This window comes from Phaethon lepturus, unplaced genomic scaffold, assembly GCF_000687285.1.
Source record: "Phaethon lepturus isolate BGI_N335 unplaced genomic scaffold, ASM68728v1 scaffold27905, whole genome shotgun sequence".
Lineage (NCBI taxonomy): Eukaryota > Metazoa > Chordata > Aves > Phaethontiformes > Phaethontidae > Phaethon > Phaethon lepturus.
Window position 1 is genome coordinate 7,588 of NW_010540253.1, and position 20,542 is coordinate 28,129.

Consider the following 20,542-nt stretch of genomic DNA (forward strand, 5'->3'; position numbering starts at 1 on the left):
AAATTACAAGTCAGGGTTTTTTTTGCAGTTACTTTATTAAAGCTACAAAACTAAGTTAAAATCACTACAATATTCACATACAGTTAACAAGTTTCTAACTTCATTGAACAAGGACAGACCAGTGCCCCAAAGGGTACAGAAGCACTGACCATTTCACATCTGCTAGCTAGTTTAAGACTACAGACAGTGCCTCCTCAAGATTAAGCACCAGTGGGTCTCATGTGGCAGCTTGGAACAGTTCCTCACACTGTATTGGAGGAGACTGTGCCCAGATTTCCAGTGCAAATGCAAAGTTCTTTCAAGATTATGGATTAAACTGTACCCAACATGTTCACAGCTTGGGATAAAGGCAGCAGCTGGAATGAGCAACCTGGATAAATCACCTCCACTCACTACAGAAATTCCAGAGGAAAGTTTCTTACCATCTGCCCAAGTCCTACACATACAAATATTTACAAAGAATTGGACACAATCTAGCAAGAACTAGTGTTTGACTCCCTTCCTGGCACCAGAAGCCATCAGGCATGAGAGTCACCAGGCTTTTGCTGCAGCAAGAGATCCCAGCGCTTTTTTTAAAAAAAGTCACCAGCACAACCCAGTCACAGGGCGTCTTCTGGGCTCATCAGTCAAGCTCCTCTTTGATAGGGGTGCAGCCTGAGAAGAAGCTAGTATTGCTACTCAGCATTCTCTTCTTTCTCTTTACAAATGGTATCTGGTTCTCTTGGGACTCCTCATCTTTCAGAAGCAGGGAAGCAGCAGTGCTGGGCTTCTTCATGAACACGTCTTGGTCTGTGATATCTTTCAGGACCTATCAGAAAAACAAGGAAGACAATTTGGAGTTGGTCACTGCCCTGACGAAGCCAGCCAGCTTGCACTGAAGCTTGGAGGCAGCATATACAGAAGTTGTCAGGCCAACATCAAGAGTTGCTTAATTTCTTTCAATTATTTCAAAATTTTAAGGATGAATTCCTGGGCTGAGCAGGAATAGTGTGCAGAGGGTACACATGAGATCAGTGAATTTGTTTAGCTGAGGCAAAATTACAGCTGCCAAGTCAAGAGTACACAATGGCTTAACAGTAAGTTTGGACATAGACAAATACGATTTTGTCCTCTGAGCTCCTCAGTTACCAGTCTCTGTTATTGCTGGAAGGTGCAGCAGGAAAGTATGGCAAGCCTGTGTGGCAAAGTTTTAGTATGAAAACTTAAGAATTCATCAGACTCAAATCTTAAATACAAGCTGGCTTGACAGCTGTAGTCTGTTCAGAATTTTCTAGCAGCAGTCTATCATCTTGTTTTTTTTTTTCTTCAAGATCCACTGCTAGCCATGAAGGTGTGCACACATCCAGAGCCACTGTTCTTTCCTACAGCTTTAGGCAGTACCTTTGTTGTTGGTGTGACACACACAGGCTGAAAGAAGGTCTCTCCTGCAGTCACTTCAGTGGGGTCTTCGAGTTTGAAGGAACCTTCTGAGTCCTTTCTTTGGTCCTCACACAGTGTGGCATCCTGAGGGGCAGTACTGTTTTGAAGCATTTCTACAACATCCATCCCTTTCTTCCCCACCCACAGCTGAAGAAATATTAAGGGTCCCTAAGCTAAATTATCCCTTCCATTCTTAAAAAAAACCTAAAAAAAATCTGAAAATTAATTAAGCTTTTGTGCCATCTGAAGCCAAAAGACACAACTTTTATTTACTAAGTGCAAAAGAAAGACTTAAATTGTTTGTCCTCAGATTCATGGCTGACAACTGGCAGTAGGTAAATCTATGTGACATCTCCCAAACGTGTATATACAGTGCAAGAGCCTGGTACTGCAGTGGAAACTTTTGTACTGAATTGCCACAGAGAAACATTGAATCAGTGACATTTACAAACGTTTCAGAAAGGTGCACATGCTTTACCTTGACAAACTGTATGTGTGCTAACAGCGTAGCCGCTTAGCCATTCATCCAGCTTTGCTTAAACATGCTGTGTGGTCTGGATGTTGGGTGCAGACCCTTTCGCACCCCCAAGCACGGCACTACTCACCGGAAAGCCGGGGTCTCTATTTCTGCATTTTGCCGAGTCACAGCTACAGCCTTCAGTGCAGCCCACTTTCTGCTTCCTACAGCCACACTGTCTGTTTCCACAGCGGCCCTTGCAGGAACACTAAGTAAGAGAAGAGTTCTGTGCAGAAAGAGCTCTGGTGTTTTACAGACTGCATCAAGATTGCCACAGCTGTCAAGACTTGAAGCAAGCTAAAGGACAGGACCATCCCCAAGCTGTCAGTCCCATATTGCAGGAAAAGAAATGAGGTCTTTCCACCTACAGAGCCATCTCTTGCTCCCAGCACCCACGAGATGAGCACTTTCAGTTACTCAGTCCCTGCCTTTAAGATATCCCAAAGGAGGCCAGTTTCAGTGCCAGTTCGACAAGCTAATATTTACATGCTAGGAGGCAAACCTGAGTTGCCATACCTAGGGCCCTCCATCTAGATGGAGATGACCCAATTTAGCTACTTCATGGCATATCAAACAGTGAGTCTCTTTGCTGGTCTGGGTACGTGAAGTAGCAGACCACATGGACCAGCTGCTCCAAGCTGCAGTTCTGAACTAGCTGTAAGTTGCACTGGAGTTCCACTGGGCTACGTGAATGAACTCCGAAGAGCCAAGTGTCAAGCACAAACCCTCCTTCCTGCAACATGACCCAAAAGATCTCCCCAAAAACCAAACCATCAGTAGTACTGTAGTTCAGAATTTATCAGGTTGGCAAACTCTGGTGAAAGGAAGTAAAGCCAGATCTTAAAATTCTTAAACTTTCTTGTGGTAACTGCTGACATCTTCACAGTCACTCAATAGTGAAATATGTAATAATTTACCCCTTTGTGAAAGGGGTCTCACATGAAGGTCTAGCTTCATAGCAATTCAAGTCTGAAGAACCCCATTAGTTCACAGTTACTTGTGCTCAGCACGTTCAAATCATCTCTTCTATCCCATCAGGAGTTAACCAAGCAGCAGGCTAAAGCTTCCAGCCCAGCAGACTGATACAAACAGAAGATGGAAGCTGAGGCTTCTGTCAGGACTAGGAGCTGCTGTACAACACAGCAAGGATACATGACAGGCCATCCCCCCCAAAAACCCCAGGGGCTCCATGAAGGAATCAAGCTGCTGTTAGGGCTCGCTATTTTGCTGCTGTCAGAAACATATAGGCCAGCCACAGGACAGAACACATGTCTCATCTCGTAGAAGATGACAAGTGCAATGAAAAACTATTTAGGAAGGTGTTACTGACTATAGGCCACTTCTGCTCTGTCAGAACATGATAAATAACCAATGCCAACAGTACTATCATATTAAGGCTGTTCAGAATGCAATTCTCTTATAGGTAATAAGAAGTCAAAAGGTAACTGGGCCTTACCCCCATCACGTTTTTCTTTGATCCTTTGACTGCTTTTACTGGAACCCAGTCTGCATCCTCCACCTCCGCTCCAGACTCCCCTGAGTCAGAGAACAGCTCTTCCACATCCATTTCTGGGGTTGGTGCACGAGGCTTTGCTGTCGTTTGACGGCGAGTCTTTGGCTACGTGTAGAAGTTACAAGGGTTCAGCCCCAGAAAAAATAACAGTGGGCACTTTAGAGTCCCACCACCATAGCCCCATTCCTCTCAGGCAGCCAAGAAGGCCATAGGGTTAGGGAGGAGACAAAAGATTGAATTGTAAGTATTAAAAAGTCAATCTGTCAATTCAGACTGCTAGAGTTTGTAAAAAAAGCTGACAAATCCTTGGAAAGTTAAGAGATTTGTGTCACAGTCTTGGCAAAGCAGTTTCAGATCATTTATTCCTCTCAGCACTAAGACTGGCTCTATTGCAAGGCAGTGATTAATTTTTATGACAGATGCCTGCTCCATGATTCAGAGACTGGAAATGCTACAGAGAAAACACCTGGATTACTAAGCAGGATACAGAGTCAGACATAATTAGACTGAGGAAAAAGGTTTGCTTTTTCATTTGCCTTTTTTTTTTTTTTAAAGATTGAAGGACCTAGAACAAACTAGTTTCAGAAGTATTCTGAAAACAGAAACCTTAAGGACTGTCTGAAGTGGAGAACTGGCCTACTTCAATAAGCAAAACAAGATGCCTTGTGAAAAACAACTTGGGAGAAAGAAACCAAGATTATTAATTGCCAACATTAACTTTTCAAAAGAACCCAGGTACAATACAAGCATGAGAACTGGTATGCAGAATCTTTACTTTGGGTGGAATATAATCGAAGGAAGAATCTGGGGACTCTGATGGCATTTGCTGAATGTGACGGAGCTTCTGTCCACTGGCGACTTGAAGGAGCAGCAGTTTCTGTTAAGAGGGACAAAAGTTAGCTTTGCAAAATACATTAACCCAAGGGCCAAGCAGCTCTTATGACTTATGTCTGCACAGATCTCTACCTGTTTAAGAGTGTCATTTTCCTGGAGAAGTTCTTGGTTCTTCTCACAGATCTCCCTCATTTTCTCCAGCTCTTCCTCCTGTTTGCAAGACAAGATGAAATCTGTAGGCTTATGTGGGAGTAGCACAAGTACTTGTCTGGGACAAATTTTTCTATTTGGATCTTTTTTGCAACACAAGAGGGGTGTCTTTGTATTGTCTTTCTCCAACAGGAGATCAGCTCTGACTCCTGGATCAGGAAAATCATTAGTGCTAGTACCTTCCCTTATGCCTAACATTGAAAGGACCACATTCTCATTCTTGTGTTGGCAGAGTGACCATTTAAGATCTAAACCTCCCCCTATTCTAAGGTTTATCTCCAAATTAGGTGCACATAGGGCTGCTTTTGCTTTAATACATCACTGAACATGCCCTTCCACAAGGGCTTGCTACACCACTTAATTCTCTTAGCAACAAGACAAAGTGCAGCTTGTTTGTATTCCATTGCTGATTGCATAGTGGAGCTGTGCCCAGCAAAGGATTAGCAGTAGCACGTTGAATATCCTAACGAAAGGTGTTCTGAGCATGGAAGTTCTTGTGAGCTGGTTAAACTGTGGTAGGTCTCATTCCTGCATTTACCTATATTTAATGGAAGACAAATAAGAGAAAAAAACACAGGCTTATTCAAACCTATGTAACAACTATCCCCTGCAACCAATTGAATCAAGCAATCTTAGCCACAAATGGAAATGCTCCCAATCCTTCTGCACCTTCCTCACTCTGAAGCCACTATTCCAAGTAACAGGTAGCACACCCTCCCCACCACCCCCCCCAGCCCCATCCAGACACTCTACCTGGAACTTGAGTCGCTCTTGTAGCTGTTTCTCTTGCTCACTTAGTGAATCTTCCAGTTTCTTCTCTGCTGCTTCTTTTTGCTGAAATTGGCTAAGCAGGTACAGAACCTAAAAGCAAGTTAATGTAGCAGAGACAAAAAGGTGTGAATTCCTAAACAGATATCTGGCAGCTCAGGCAGAGGCCTATGACAATTTCAGAAAAATTCTTTCTGCCACTTCCAGCATGATTCTGCCCTGACCTACTTTAAAAGTTATCTTGTGCTCAGGTGCAACATCCTCACTTAAAGCATTACAAAAAGATATTGAATAAAACAACTTGCGCAGGACAGAAGATAAATAAGGAGATTTCTTGGACTTTTGTTAGCTATCTTGCAAGAATCTAACAAATCTTGATCAGATACACAGCAACAGATTTGTTTCAGTGCAATACTTTGACTCCCAGATCTGCTCAGAGGTAAAGGCAGAGTCCAAAGACACAGGAGCTCTCAAGATTTCTATCACTTATGTTCTACCTTCTCCTGGTGGTGTTGTTCCTGCACCAAAAGCTGATTTTGGAACTCAGCCTCCATCTCTGTTATGTGGTTTCGCTCTTCAACCAGCATCTTTTGGACATCTGAACAGTTGGCTTTACTCTGCTGAAGGCTGCTCTCCAACTTGCTTTCCTGCACTTTTGAGGAGACCAGCTGAAAGACAAAAGCAAGATGATTGCTTGGGTCAATGAGTTCCATGTTTCATAACGTCTGTTGGGGCAGACATGCTGCAGTCTGAAGGCAAAGCATTTCTGCCTAACCACCAACCACCCCAAGAATTGGACTAGGCCATCAGCAACAAGGAGGCCAGATGAGACATTCAGAGCTAGACATCTGACAGCTGGTACGGAAGTGCAAAACAGATAGCAGGAAGTTTTGTTAACAGTTCTAGATTAATCTCCTTTCCTGCAGCACTTTAAAACTGAGTATTAGGTGGACCCCCAAAATGAATGCTCTCATGTCAGCTCCTTCATTCTTCTCCTTTAATTTCCAAGCACCAGGGACTGATATATGATTTTGCTATTCAGCTGCTCTTTCCTTGATTCCACATTAGCCCAACTACGACTCTCTCTTACCCCCGCAACTTGTTCAAACTTCTCCCATCCCAACATCCATTCCACTGCTTCCACTCTGACCTCAGAGAGTCAGTACAGGAGAATATTTCAGTCAGAAGTTGAGAGAAAATAAACCTCATCCAATACAGCAGTGCTTCACTTCAATTCATCTCTGCTATCAGCCTGTTCGTCACTTCCTTTAATTCCTGGTTAAGCGCTTAAAGCCCTTGTTTTTAGTGATAAAATAAGAAAATTCAGCATTTACCTCTCCAAGGAGATATTTCAAAGCACATTTAGCCTCTAGAATTGTTGCAATACTGTCCCAGCGTTGTTTCATACGATCTCCATTGTCTGCATCTAAGAGTTTCTGCTGTAGATCCGCAATCTGGGCACTCCTTTGGAAGAACGTGTTATATTTGAGGTTACAACACAGGAGAAAACCTGGGCTAGTGTCTGGGCTAAAATTACTGTTACCAGAGCATCAGGCAAAATAGTTCAAGTTAAAATTTTGACTGCTCAGTACAGCAGCTGGAGTCTGCAATGCTACACCAGGTAATTTCTCCTCCCCTCCAGGCTTCCAATTAAAAGCACAGTGTTTCCCTCATACATTCGAGATGCTCATAAACAGCTAAGAACAAAGCCATCTTAATAACCTTGTAGCATCCTCCTATCCCTAAATTTTAGAAAAATTCAAACCAGGAAAACCTGTTTTCCTGTAAATGGTTTCATCATTTTTAGTGTTAGCGTATCAGCTATTTCACTTTCTCTTCTGTTTCACAGAAGAGTTGTAGATAGAGATGAGGGAAAAGATGCAGGCAAGGCTGTGCAAATCAGTGTTGTCGTACTGCCTTACCTGAGCTCCATCTCAGTTTCCAGGCTTTCTATTTGCTTTGACATAGAAAGGTCCATCTCCGATGCCTGCAAATCCGTCAGGGAGTAGGTGCGTCTCTAAAGAATGACAGCAACGGACAGAAGTGAGAAATAGGTGAAAAAATGCACGCAAGACTGGGCTTTCATTTACAGACATTTCAGCAAAGAGGAGCCATGCTATTATAAAAGCCTCTAAGTAGCTCTCTATATTCTTTTGGGAAGGAACAACGGAATTTAAGCTACAGTCTTTGATAAGGGGTGTGACCCACTCACATTCATCAGATGCATTGCATTAAGTAACAAGTTACTTCAGCAACTCTGTTCCCTGACATGCCAGAGGACAGTAACAACATTAACTCTTTCTGGAAGAAAGGGAACCATCTCCACCCCTACCTTCTGAGGGAAAAGGTCAAATAGGAGTGAATAAGTGACAGTACTTGCTGAACAGCCAGAGGTGTGGGACAAGGAAGGTGGCATTTCCCTCTCTTACCCGGAGCTTTAGAGGCGGGTTCTCCCCAGCCTCTTTCTTCTCTTTAAGCTGAAGAAGCTCCTGTGCCAAGATCTTTCTGTCCTCCAGAAGGTCTGCTAGGTGCCGTCGAGCCTCTTCAGTACTAACCAGAACCTCCACTTCATTCGCAAGCCAGCTCTGGAGGAAAAAATCCCACCAAAACCCAAGAACAGCATAGTGGTTCACTGTAGTCTCAAGTTCAGGACCGAGTCCCTCTCTGAAATGCATTCAGAGATAAACTGAATAATCACATTGCCTCCCTTCATATGTAACTCCACATTCCTCCCCACTCTGCTCTCCAGCCATCAACCCCAGCAGCACCTAATGAGTTAACAAAGCTAATTTGCCTGCTGTTTGTTGGAATGCACGCCACATTGTCACCCACTTTTACTCGTGCAGCAACTCCTTCCATGCCCCGATTTTGACTTTCCTTCCGTTTATCTGCAGCCTCCCGTTGTTTCTGCAGAGCATCCTTTAGGCGCTTGTTAGCGGCTGCTGCCTGTAAAATATTTTACACAAAAGCTGAACAGTAGTTACTTCGCTTAATCTGCAACAGTTGAAAACGTGAGGTATTCACAATGCAAGCCAGACACCAAGACAACGAGAAGAGAGCATAAGGTTAATAAAACTTTAGGATTAATTGAAGAAGACTAGAGAGTCCCTGACTTAGTTTCCTTTGCTGAGATTCACAGTTTAAAAGAGAACGTGTTTATAGGCCTAAAGGTATCCAAAATGGTTTCAAGATGCATTTCTTCCATACAGCCATCCTGAAAGAGTTTTGAACTGCAAATCTAGCATATCCACTTAAGCTTGTTTCACACTTTCCAGACTGAGTATCTGTAATACATTTGCCACAGCAGCGTGATGCCCAAAGGGTGATTTACCCTTTAAGGAGCAGATTTAACTAAAATCCCTCAAAGGCTACAATACAGAAGCATGATTTTTTTCTACAGAGAGAACAGCACTTATTTCCGTATCTCCAAACTGCTTCTAAGAAGTTTCTGCATATCCTATTACAACCTCCAACCACACTTTGCAGACCCTTAGGAACTGGTCAGGAGTTTCTAGCAGATATCGGCTCCTTACCTCTTCTGTTTTGCGCCGAAGTACATTGGCCTGCTTCTGGAAATCTCGTTCTAGCTTAAGTAGCTCATATTGTCTCTTACGATCCTGCATGGAAATAGTGTTAAGACAGATGAAAAAAATCACATCACATCAATATCTATGGCCAGCTTCACACTTCCTAGAACAGAACAATTACATTTGCTGTTCTGCAATGCAAATACTTCATAATTTCACTGATCATTACAAGCTTAAGCCATGTAGTGCCTCTGAGAACAAATGGCTGTTAGGCTTAAAGTGGCTAGAAGGGGCTCCACACTTTTCACCAAAAAAGTTCAGGAGCCTGAAGGTTGCAAGAGACTGCAAACCAAAAGTTTAAGACTTAGCATCCCAAAGCATTGGGGAGCAAGAATTCCTGTGAGACCAGAACTCAAGATGTTTGCTGTCACATTCAAATATAATGGACAAGCCAGCTGGATCTCATTAACAATTCTCACCATTTACCTGTGGATTCAACATTCCTTTGAAAGTTTAAATACCTCCCATTCTGTGGCCAAATCCTACAACTTTAGATGCTTAAAGGTATTAAATATATTTGCCCTCTGCTTTAGAGCTGAATCACGATGACTGTGTTGATAGCTTTAAGACTGCCAGACACAAGCAAGCAAGTCAATTTATGACAACTGGTGAAAGGTGGCAACCATATGAACTAATGTTATCTTCAAAGCATTCCCCAGATGTTTTTTCAGATGCTTGCAAGTTAAACAAAGCCTTGCACCAAACACTTTAATGATTTGTTTCACTCTTTAGAGGGAGGTACAGTTTTGGTGGCTTATTGTTTGCTCACCCGTTCTTTCAGCTGGATCACTTCCTTGTCCTTCTGTTGTTTCCATTGCCTGAATTTCTCAGCATCGTCTTTGATTTGGCGCATGAGCTGTACCCTTTGGTTTTTCATTTCCTAAAAACCAGAAATGGCTGGAAGAATTGTCCAGTACTCGCATTCTGGGTAGTTTCAATCTACATTCCCCTAGTGTGTCTGTCAGGGGTGCGGAATGGCAGATGGAAAATATTACAGTGTGCTGCCCACTCAGAGTACATGCCTAAGGACACGCTCAGAGTGCTAAACACCAGCAATTCATTTTTTAAGGCATAAAGGGAAGACAAACACATGCACAGTATACACATGGAAATCAAAGTGAAGTCAAGTGATTTGGCTGAGGCAATAAATTATCAGAATAGCCAGAAGACACTTTGGACTTCTTTTATTGCTCCAAGTCTCAGTAATTACCTGCCTATTGTATTACACCAGCAATTGTGGTCATGTAGCCAAAGGAATCGTGCCAAAAACTAGTGTTCTCAGTCTAACAAAACAGAAAGTGAGTGCCTTCTGTCTGGAAGATGCTTTGCCTACACTGGAGCAAGCCTGAGAACTGCATGCTAGGGTTAGTTACCCTGATCTCCTGGTTCAGTTTGGAGACAGTGTGTTCTGTAGATTCCTTCAGCTTTAAGAGCTTCGCTTGCTCATTCAGCTTCTTCTTCAGCTCATTAATTTGCCCTTCCAACTCCTGAAGTCTTTTCCGACGCCGTTCACTCAGTCTGTAAAGAAATCACACTTTTAAAACAGCCCCCCAATAATTGTTGTTGTTCTCAAACAAGTACTCTCCAACTTCAGAGATACCTTATGAAAAACAAAGCAATTGTGTATTATCATCTTTCCCACTGATGAAAGCCCGCTATCAGGCTTCTCTGCAATTCATACAACTCACGTGGCATGTTGAAGGGATGAATTTGAATCAAAGAGTTTTTACAAATAGTAGAACTGCAAGACAATGAATTTTCACAGGCACATTAACAGTTTTCAGTGCTATAAGCCACGTGGCTTGTATGGTCACTCTTACTTGGCTTGGTTGACATCCTTCTTTGCCATATGCAGAGCAAGGATCAACTCCTCCTTTTCTTTTTGCAAACTGCTGACCTCTGTTTCCAGATCCTTGATATTAGTCTAGAAAGGACAAGAGTAGTAAGTCTCCAAATATGAAACTTAAAGCTTTGTTTCAGAGTGTAGGTTCAAGACAGTAGGCTTTGAGAAACCACATTCCTTTCCAACAGCCTGTACACCACACCTGGTCTAAAAGCAGTAGAAGTCTCAAAAGGGCTAATCCTCCCTACACTGAAATCTTAGTCAGTCCACAGAACCATAGTGACAGACTCAAAGTTATGACTGAACAATTTCAGAGATGCAAGATCCCAGCACAGCTAGTGAACAGGGGAAGCCAGATCAGCTGGCTGTACTATGAGAGTTAACAATGAAGTACTTGCATTTTGGCTTTGTGCAGGCAAGCAAATCTCCGAGTAAGAAGCAGAGAAACCCATTTCACTTGGAACAGCTAGTGGCCAATAGCTTATTTCAGAGAAAAGACGTGGTGGTAGACCTATTTGTAGATAGCTAGGCATGGTCATCCCCTACACCTACTCTGCTGGCACCTGTAGTTAACTCCCCCCCATGCCTCCCTTACCTCCTCAGCACAGAGTGACTGCATTAATTGGGAAAAATAAACTGAACATATCCTTACAAGAACCATTTCAGAAGAATTTACCTGGTATTGGGACTGAATGGGCTCCAGCTGACTATCATTCTGAGTCATTTTTTTGGCGAGTGCCTCTTTCAGAGCCAGGGCTTTATTCAATTCAAGCAGCTCTTTGGACATCTGTGCTTGACGGAGGGCATGTTGAGTGGTGAAGTCATCCAAGGATCTCTTGGTATCCTGGCCCATTTCTGCTTCCTGGAGAAGACACAGCAATGAGCTGGAGAGGCCAGTCAAAAGTCTTTAACTACGTGATCACAGTTTTTGCAGAACACTTCAAATTCTCTTTTTTATGAATATCTATTTTTTTCCTGTAAATGAGGACAGGTTATTTATCTTGAACACATTGAGCAAATAAGGGTGTAGAAAGGCAGCACATACAGAAGTGACACATATTATTTACCAAACATTTAGATTAGAAAACTAGCATAAAGGACACAGATAAAAAGAGTGATGAGGGGATAAAAAATGCCCCTGGAAAGGTCTGCAGTGCTGGACTCCCTTCACTTACAGCTGTAGCATCCTGTTCAGAGTTTGCCATTTCTGCAGCAGCTTCCATTGTAGCAGCTTTTTCACTCTGTATAGGACAAAGAAAACAAAATTTTGATAAAAAGTGAAAGATGACGCTAATAACAGTCTGTTGGCCTATAGTGACTAAGGATAAGGTTAGTCTCCTCTGCCCAGAAAGCTATCACTAGAAAGATGCCACTGTCTTCCTCCTTTACTAAAAGTGAGCACACTCCTCCTAGACTAGCTGGACAAAGCATTCTTTCGAGTCTTCTCTGAACTCCAGCATTGGCAGCCAGCTCCTCACAAGGAGTCTGGCAACAGGGGAAATGTCTAGAGAGGGACAACAGAGAAGTTCCTCAATTTGACAAAGATTTGGCAACTTCTATTTAACAATTTCAGGTCTCTGCAATTTGAGTCACTCATTAAAACCCCCAGGTTTATAACCCTCCTTCCAATTTTTGGATATTAATCCATGCTAATCTCCCACTATCAGATTCTTTTATCGAGACTCTTCCTTACCCCCCCCATCCTCCACGTGCAGCCACTCAAGCACAAGTGGCCTTTCTGCAACATTAAAAATACAGCAGGACAGCTTGTTTTGAAGTGGCTATCAAGAGGCATTTAATACTTGTAATTCCTGGGCTCCTTGAGCAAGGTTTCCACAGAGTGGAATCCACTGCTCAGCAGACTGGCAAAAGAACCCTAGGCTTCATTAGTAAATTTGCTTAGCACACACTCTTCTCTCCCTGGATTCAGTCTTACCTGCAACTGAGCCAGTACTTGCTGCAGATTGCGAATCACCTCTACATTCTCTTTTAGTTCCTCATCTTCCACAGTCTCTACCAGCTTCTGCAGATCAAGCTTGCATCTGCAATGCAGACAAGGGAGTAAATCCGCGAGTATTACACGGCACATTTGTGTCACAACATGCCAATAAGGAATAACTTTCCCCAATGAACAGACAAATAAGTTCTGGATGAACAAACACAAATTGTCTGTATCCGGTTTATCGCAACAGAAACATTTAATGCTGAAAGACATTTCCTCAGCATGAGTAGGGTGTGGAAACAGACTTACACAGCATGTTGCTGAAGTTGTTCTAGTTTGGCATTCATCTTCTCATTTTCTTGTTCTGTCTAAGAGAAGTCAGAATTATACTGAATTATAGGAAAAGCAAGATAAGCCATAAAACATCTTCTGCTACAAATAAATTAGCTATGTTGTCAGTCTGTGGCAAACCAAGGTACTGAAAGATTTTTCATGATCATCGCCACTAGTTTGTTTAGATTTAATACTTTTTTTGCAGGAATATACACTGCAGTAAATCACAACAAAGCAGAGCGGGGTGGGGAAGAGGGAAGAGAGAGCGCGTGTGCAAGTGCTGGCCTTTAAAAAAAAATAAAGGCAACAGAAAAGCTGAAAGATTCAAGTCTACTTTTCCCCACTGAAGTCATCCGATCTATAGGCTCCGACAGGCTCTGGAAGACTTTTGGTTCTGACCGACAGCTAGAGATTTGAAATAAATATGAAAGGAACATTAATGACAGAGATTCCTAACATGCCATTAGTACAAGAACTGCTATTGATTAATCTTCAGCTAAAAGGGGGAAGTCATGCAACTTAAAGCTCTTCCTGGGTAACTGAACCTTACCAGAATGATCCTCTCCAACATCTGTGCTGTCTGACCAGCAGCCTCACTCAGCCCTCGGCTCAGCTTTTGATTCTCTTCCACTAGTGACTGGTTCTTCTCCATCAGGGACTGAAGATTCTCTGAAGGTGCCATACTACTGAAACATTAAGGACCAGTTTGCTTGTGAACGCAACTTTACTAGAGGTTTGTAATAGCACTGAAATTACCTCCAAGTTTCCTAAATAGCTTGCAATAAATAGTTGTAGCAGATGAACACAAATAACTGGAGGAAGTCCAATCTGGATTTAAAAAAATTACGTAGTACAGCACACCAAAAATAGACATTTGCAAGAGAAGAAAACATCCTTTTGAAACAGTAATGCTGTTTAACCAATGGCAAGTCTGTAAACTGCACATACTTGGGTTTTGAAACATCCTCAGAAGACAACACCTACACCATCCAACTCTTCCCTGCATTTTGCACTTTTAAGAACAATGGAGATGGAGGTACCCTACATTTAGAGGTAGGGGGGTGAGGAAGAAAAGAGGGGTGGATGGATCTGAAAAACAGATACTTAAGAGACATTGCCTAGTTCCTCTCATGTTTCCTACAACTGATTTTTGCAATCTAAAAGGGGTTTGCTACAAAACTAAATGACCCATACAAGCATGGGGTTTCAGTAAGATGACAAAAAGAACAAAAGCAGGGAGAAAAAAAGTCTAGATCCTATTAGAAAGCAACCAGTTTGCCCTACCCTCACTCTACAACACTGTCTGGAGCAAAGGAGACCTAGAGCCTTTGCTGGTATGTCACCATCAGATACATTGAGCATTAATCCACAAATCTTACTTGATAGACACTGGGAGGGTCCCTCCATGGGCCTGCAGCAGTAACACCTGCAGCTGTTGAACCTAGAAAGACAAGCAATTACTACTTGTAACTCTCTCCCATATAGTAACTAGATGGTTGAAGGAACAATACTAAGGTCCTTAGTCTTAATGAGTTGTTTGCCCCACAATTGTCCTTTTACATTGCCTGTGGAGAGGAGTCATGTTGCTGCAGTATTTCAAGTAATTTACCCCTAAAATAAAAAAGCTACCATCACTTCATCAGGAATGCTCAAATCAGAGCATGTTAAGTCACCCACAGACAGTTGCCATGCTGTTCTGTGCAGCGTCAGAGACCTCGCCGATCCAAAGGGCAGGTCTCCCACTTCGCTGAACCAATGCTCTGCTGCTACCTTTCACATGTGATAGGGTCAGATCACTCACCTTCCTAGACTACTTGAATACATGACTTGAATTTACAGTACGTTAACATTCACTAGGCTCTGGTGAACACTCCTAGGCGGTAAGCAAAACGCCTTACTTGCTCCATTGCGGAACAAGATTACTGACTTTTCCTACAAAGAGGTAGCATGAAAGACTGTATCCTACGTACACCGTCAAGCAGCGCAAGCCTGCTTAACTCTCATCGGTAAACAAGCCCATGGGCACTTGTAGCTTTGGGTTTAACCAGTTCTAGTTTATGCAACTTATTCCCCTCTGAAGCCGACAACTCTTCACTTCCCACTCTGTGCTGGACATAGGCAGGTGATGTCAGCAAGGCCATCATCACTGTATTTCTATTTTTGCCTATAGCTTAATGGGCAGGTGATGATTTGTTCAGTGGAAGGGCAACGTAAACCACACTAATGCTACCATTTTTCTATGGCATTGAACAGTTGCTGTAGAATTACAAGAAATATTAATGTATTCCCTTTACAGCGCTTACAGGCATCTCAAGAGAAACACATACTAAATATCTTTTGCATATTTTGTGTAGCTAGGCATCCTGTGTCTTTGCTTGCTGTTTACTGAGCTTAGTACCAAAAGGATCTATCTACTCCTCTCACATGAAGAAAGCACCCAGTACCTGCTGCTTCAGATGATGCAACTCAGCTGCCTGGGGATCAAGGTTGACAACTGGTTTATTTTTTATTTTTCTTGCTCTGTCAGCATAACGCAAAGTATTTAGAGTTTCTTCTAGATTGGAATCCGCTGGGCTTACACAGGCAATCATGAGAGTGTGGCTGTTACCACCCAGAGAATCTGAGAAGGAAAACAAGGCATAATCAATACTTTGAGAGAGAGCAAGAATGACTAGTAAGATATCATCATTAAGATATCTAAGACCACATGAGTGCATTCACCATACTACAAGTTAGAAAATATCTAGCTGTAGATATAGAAAGGAGAAAATAGCTAGCTGTAGTTGAGTGCCATTGTCATCTACTTTCTCCTCTGCTTTGGTCAGTGCTCTAATAAAGAGCTTTTTTTGAAAGCCAAAGTCCCAAAATTATGTCTCAGCTCTAAGCACCGATGATTTCACATCAGAATTCCCAGTAATCTTGTTGTTCCATTTAGTAATGTCTGTAATTACCATAATTTCTGTATGCCATTTCTGGCATAATTCTTTCAGGTTTTCCCCTCCCTTCTCCCACACAATAATACTCAAGACCTCCATGGAGAGCCAGACATCAGAATACACACTCTCATCCAATTTAAAGAATTATTGGCTAAGAACATATTTGTTCAGATCAAGCTGCATGGCATTTTAGCCTTTGGTTTTACACTAACATATACTGGCTACATAAAACTTTTGATCAGAAGAAAAAGGGCCTCACATCCAGATCTGTATAATATCCAGTTTCTTTTCATTAGATTTTTTCAGATATGGAAAATACTGAGGAGCCTAACTTTTTGTACCAAATTATTTAACTACCAAAAAAATCCCAGTAAATTGTATTACTGTAGCTATTGCTCATATTAAAGGCTAATTTAGATAAAATGTATTAGAAGACCATCATAACTACTGAAAAATAAGTACCACAAAGACTAGATATTCAGACTAAAAAAAACCAAAACAAACATGATGCACACAGTGAAGGCACAGACAGCTTGAGCTTCATTCTGGTTGTGATATCCTCCAGTAAGTAGCTATAATTAGGATATAATAATAGATCTCTGCTTCCAGAATTAACTTATCATCTTCCTTCTCCCTCCCCTACAAATGCACCGGATTTGTCTAGTTTCCTCCCATCACATAGGAACTGCAAAAAGAGCAGGACTCACAAATAAATCTCTCTGTGCATTTGTAACCTAAAAATAAAGGGTACAGAAAAGGTCTAGCTTCAGTGAGAAGAGGAACTAAACTGATAAAAGCAATGCCTTTGTCAAGGGCAGCTCCCACTTTGAACTGTAGTGGTATGGCTGCTGGGTTTTTTGCTGCTTCGTCATTTAAAGTGCATCTGTAGATTTGGGCTTTATCATCACCCGTCTCTTACCTTGCAGCAGTCTTGTTAACTTTGAGTCTCTGTAGGGGACAAAACCACCCTTTTTATTTTCATCACCAAGAGCACTAATTACATTCCCCAGGCAGAGGAGACCTCTGTTTATGTTGATACCTGCATACAAAAGGATGACAGTGAGTTCAGCTACCTCAACAGCTAGCTAGCAATTGTCATTTCCTGTCCTTTTTAAAAAATTTAAGGAAGGTTAAAAAAGCACATTATAAAGGTTAATTAAAGAACTGCTTTGCTTTTCCTAACAAGGACTCAGTTTATTAACTCAGAAGTGGTAAGAAACCCAAGCTATACCAGTCCTTTTCCTACAGACCTTCTTTTAGTCTGTCTCCCTCAGCTTTGGTCTTCTTTTGTCTCTCAGAGCCAGCAAGATCAACCAGGTGTAGCTTGGAGTGAAAACTGCTGTTCCTATGGCAGAAAAACTATTTTACTCTCTCAAGTAAACACACAGTTAAGAAAGCAGTCCAGTGGTTACTACACTTGATCAACTGTAGCGAAAAATATACTTCACATCAGAGACAGCCAAACAAAGGAACTGCCTCAAGAGTAGCTCAGCTGAGTTCATCCAAGACCAAGAAAGAATGACAGGACTATGAAGTTTTGAGTAAGTCTGACTCCTAACAGCTGCTAAGCATGGCTGTGCAATCACACTTACTTGTCATTTTTCTTTTTCTGATCAATGCAAATGGTGAAGATGGCATGTGACCGTGAGGACTGGGAGTTCATTGCCGTGGAGGCCACCGTTCTGGAATTGTTCCCTTGCTCGAGGCAGGATACAGTATCTTCGGCACAGGTGACATTTCTTTCTGTTAACCCTACAATCTGTATCCAGGAGGAAAGCATCATTTATCATCTCCTTCCTCTTCACGCCAACTTACATCAGAAAAATTATCCTGTTAGACCATGACAGATGAAGTGTAGTCTCTGTGTAAATATACATTCACAAGAATCAAGAGCCTCACTTCAAGCCAGAGGCTTGGTATGGATTCCCCCAGAAAAAAAATTTACTCTGAAGTCTGTATCAGTAACTAAATCGCATCAACTCTCCCTCATCCTACTCTCATATGCACACACCAAGTTCCTCTGTGCCTGCTTGAGCTAATGGGATGGAGCTTGAGCTATGAGCCAGCTGAGCTATGGGGTGGGAACAGGGGTCCTCAGTACTCTGTGGAGAAATCCCTAGATGCCCTCAGATATCCCCTGACCAAGCAGGGAACTGAAAGTTGTGCCAGTCACAGGCGGAGAAAGGGGAAACTGGCTGAAGGGGGTGGGGTATTTGTGTGAATAGAGTGGAGGGGAGGCAGGAATTGGGGACAAAAAGGACAGAGGGGACTGAGTAGTAGGGCCTGGTCGTGCTCCTTGGCAAGTTTGCCAAGGCCCGTCTCCCTGGATCATAATGCCACGGCATGAGTTGCTACTACTTTAGAGACAACAGTGAGCAGCACAAGATTACACATAACAAAAACGTTAAAGGGTCAAAGCTACGCGTGCCATGCACGCCTAAGCTGTGCATATGACAACCAGCAGCCTACCCACCACTGCAAACTGGAACTGTATGAATGAAGCACAACTGATGGATGGAAGTTTAACTACAAAACAAGTACACAGAGCAAGCAGTAGCACAAGGTTTTTCTTTTACAGTACACATCTGTATAAAACTGCTAAGAAATTAACTTGGGCCCTTAACTAGTTTCCCGTCAAGATCCCTTTGTCGCACGCCACTTCTGACAAACGGAAGAGTGCAATTGCAACAGTTTGAAATTTGGTGAAGGGACCCAAAGTACAACATTCTCAGATATTCACCTAAAACAGCCTTCAAAAAAAGTCAGAATAGGACTTGCAAGCGGCTCTGTCATGAACATCTAACCCTATTGTTGTTACTCTGAGTAAACTTAAGGATCATCAACAGCTCAATTTTGAGAGGAATGAGTAGTTGTGATGATTGCACATGCACTAATATAAAGCAGTGCTCAAGGAGTCAGACACTGAAACATTCATCCTGAGCCATGTCACCCCCTTAGGTACCCATATCTAACAGGGCAACAGACCTTTATGCCTTCTTTTGGATCTTCCCGTATGCTGATTTGAGAAGACCGCTCTCTTGATGGACACAGCAGGTCTAGAATATCCTCATTGTAGATCTGAAAGCATCAGAACAGCAATTCAGAGTTAGCAGCCTCACAAGAGAACAATTCACGTAAAGAAAGATGTACAGTTACGCTGAAATTGTGGCTAACTTCGCATGATATTCTATTCATCTTACCTTTACAGAAAGATACCTAGGGCTCAGAGATTCAGTTCCTGAAAAGACCTTCTATAGTCTCAGGTTTTGATTTAATAAATACTTATTACTTGAAGGAGGTGGCCTCATTAAAGCTCACTTTATCTGCAATTCATAACTTTCTAATAGTTTGAAAATTAAAACAACCTTTACCTCTAGATAAGACACTTTGAGGACAAATTCCCAGTCTTGCCTCTGCTCCTTCTCCTTAAATAGCAGTTTGATCACCCGAGGGATGACCCCCACACTAGGTTCATGCTCTTGAGTGGCAGTGTAGGTACCTCCCATAGAGTACGTTTTTCCGGATCCTGTCTGTCCGTAGGCTAAGACAGTAGCATTATACCCTAGAGGAACAAAGGAGGCCTGGATCAGACAGTCACGTGGGAACCAGAAGAAACTTTGAGGAACAAAGCTGTGTTCTAGTAAAAGCATCCTTCGAAAAAAGCCCTGTCCCTCACTGTTAGTTTATACAGCCTTTAAGCACAGGTGACAATTAGCAATGTCAAGGTAAAAACTCAATTAAAAGCTCCCCAAAGCCCAGATAAAATTGTTATTCCAGCTCTTTCTTAAGCCTGCTCTGTTGTTTTATGAAAGTTAGTCACAGAAGCACAGTGTAAGGTCTCTGTCATCCCAGCTCCGCTGTAGCATCATTAACAGCTTCTGGTATAGGATGCTTATCAATTAATCCCATTATTCTTGATAAAATTTTCTTGTCTTCCATAAACAGCTTCAGAAACCAAAATGACCCAGTGAACACACACGTCATTTTGATAGCCCTGTGGAGTACAACAGGTTGTAAACTGGCAAGATCTAGCACTTCTCACTAGAGGTGGGGTCAGTGTCTAGACAGCACAGGATTTTATTTTCTGAGAAGATCAAAGAAGAAATAAGCTAGAATGGAGAATTAAACAGCACAGCCCCTTCTTCCACACAGCTAAGCCCAACCAGATGCCCAGTACTTTAAAACAAAGCTTGACCTCAGCTACCACAAACCTTTGAAGATGCCCCGAATGAGAGGGGCAACAGCTGTATTGAAGACTTCCTCTTGCTCAACAGAAGGGTCGAACACATAATCGTAGGTGAATGACTTATCGTTACCTACGACCACCTGCAGAGGAGAGGAGAACCGACAGCACCGACTGCACCGCCCCAGCCCCCTGGCAGCAACCCCCGGGGCGGAGGGAGGAGGCAAGGACGACCCCCGGGGCGCAGAGGGCTGGCTCCCTTACTTGCGGTTCCCCCGGCACGAAGGACAGGCACATCTGGCATCCTTCGCCGGTCTCCTTCGGCACCAAAGGACGGCAGCGCAGCGCCACACGCACCGGGATCACTTTGTCATCTTCCCTCACCATTTTCAGCCACCGGGGCCGCCCTGCGAAGGAGCGGATCCGGCTGAGGCCTCGCAGGAGCGGCACCGCGGCT

At 42.7% G+C, this 20,542-nt stretch overlaps 1 protein-coding gene across 1 annotated transcript; it reads right to left on the bottom strand.

Moving 5' to 3' along the window:
- Window positions 1–20: 20 nt before the first annotated feature.
- Window positions 21–20,481, bottom strand: KIF4A (kinesin family member 4A). The gene is made up of 30 exons (XM_010287398.1): window positions 20,350–20,481; window positions 20,114–20,228; window positions 19,274–19,464; window positions 18,888–18,980; window positions 17,495–17,661; window positions 17,153–17,247; window positions 16,822–16,941; window positions 15,411–15,586; window positions 14,346–14,407; window positions 13,517–13,652; window positions 12,943–13,001; window positions 12,628–12,733; window positions 11,867–11,932; window positions 11,368–11,553; window positions 10,669–10,772; window positions 10,222–10,366; window positions 9,618–9,728; window positions 8,795–8,878; window positions 8,094–8,207; window positions 7,691–7,846; window positions 7,184–7,278; window positions 6,596–6,725; window positions 5,759–5,929; window positions 5,247–5,354; window positions 4,416–4,493; window positions 4,225–4,326; window positions 3,393–3,554; window positions 2,025–2,144; window positions 1,381–1,503; window positions 21–808 (listed from the first exon to the last, which is right to left on the bottom strand). Exons 1-30 carry the CDS (start codon window positions 20,470–20,472, stop codon window positions 623–625), a joined length of 3,684 nt encoding a protein of 1,227 aa, XP_010285700.1. The 5' UTR covers window positions 20,473–20,481; the 3' UTR covers window positions 21–622.
- Window positions 20,482–20,542: the final 61 nt, after the last annotated feature.

Coding starts and splice junctions, on each gene's coding strand:
- KIF4A (XM_010287398.1), bottom strand. CDS start 20,472: ATGGTGAGGGAAGATGACAAAGTGATCCCGGTGCGTGTGGCGCTGCGC. Junction 7,847..8,093: donor GAGTTGCTGCACGAGTAAAA/GTGGGTGACAAT, acceptor TTTTTCCTCCAG/AGCTGGCTTGCGAATGAAGT. Junction 4,494..5,246: donor AAGAGCGACTCAAGTTCCAG/GTAGAGTGTCTG, acceptor TCTTGCAAACAG/GAGGAAGAGCTGGAGAAAAT.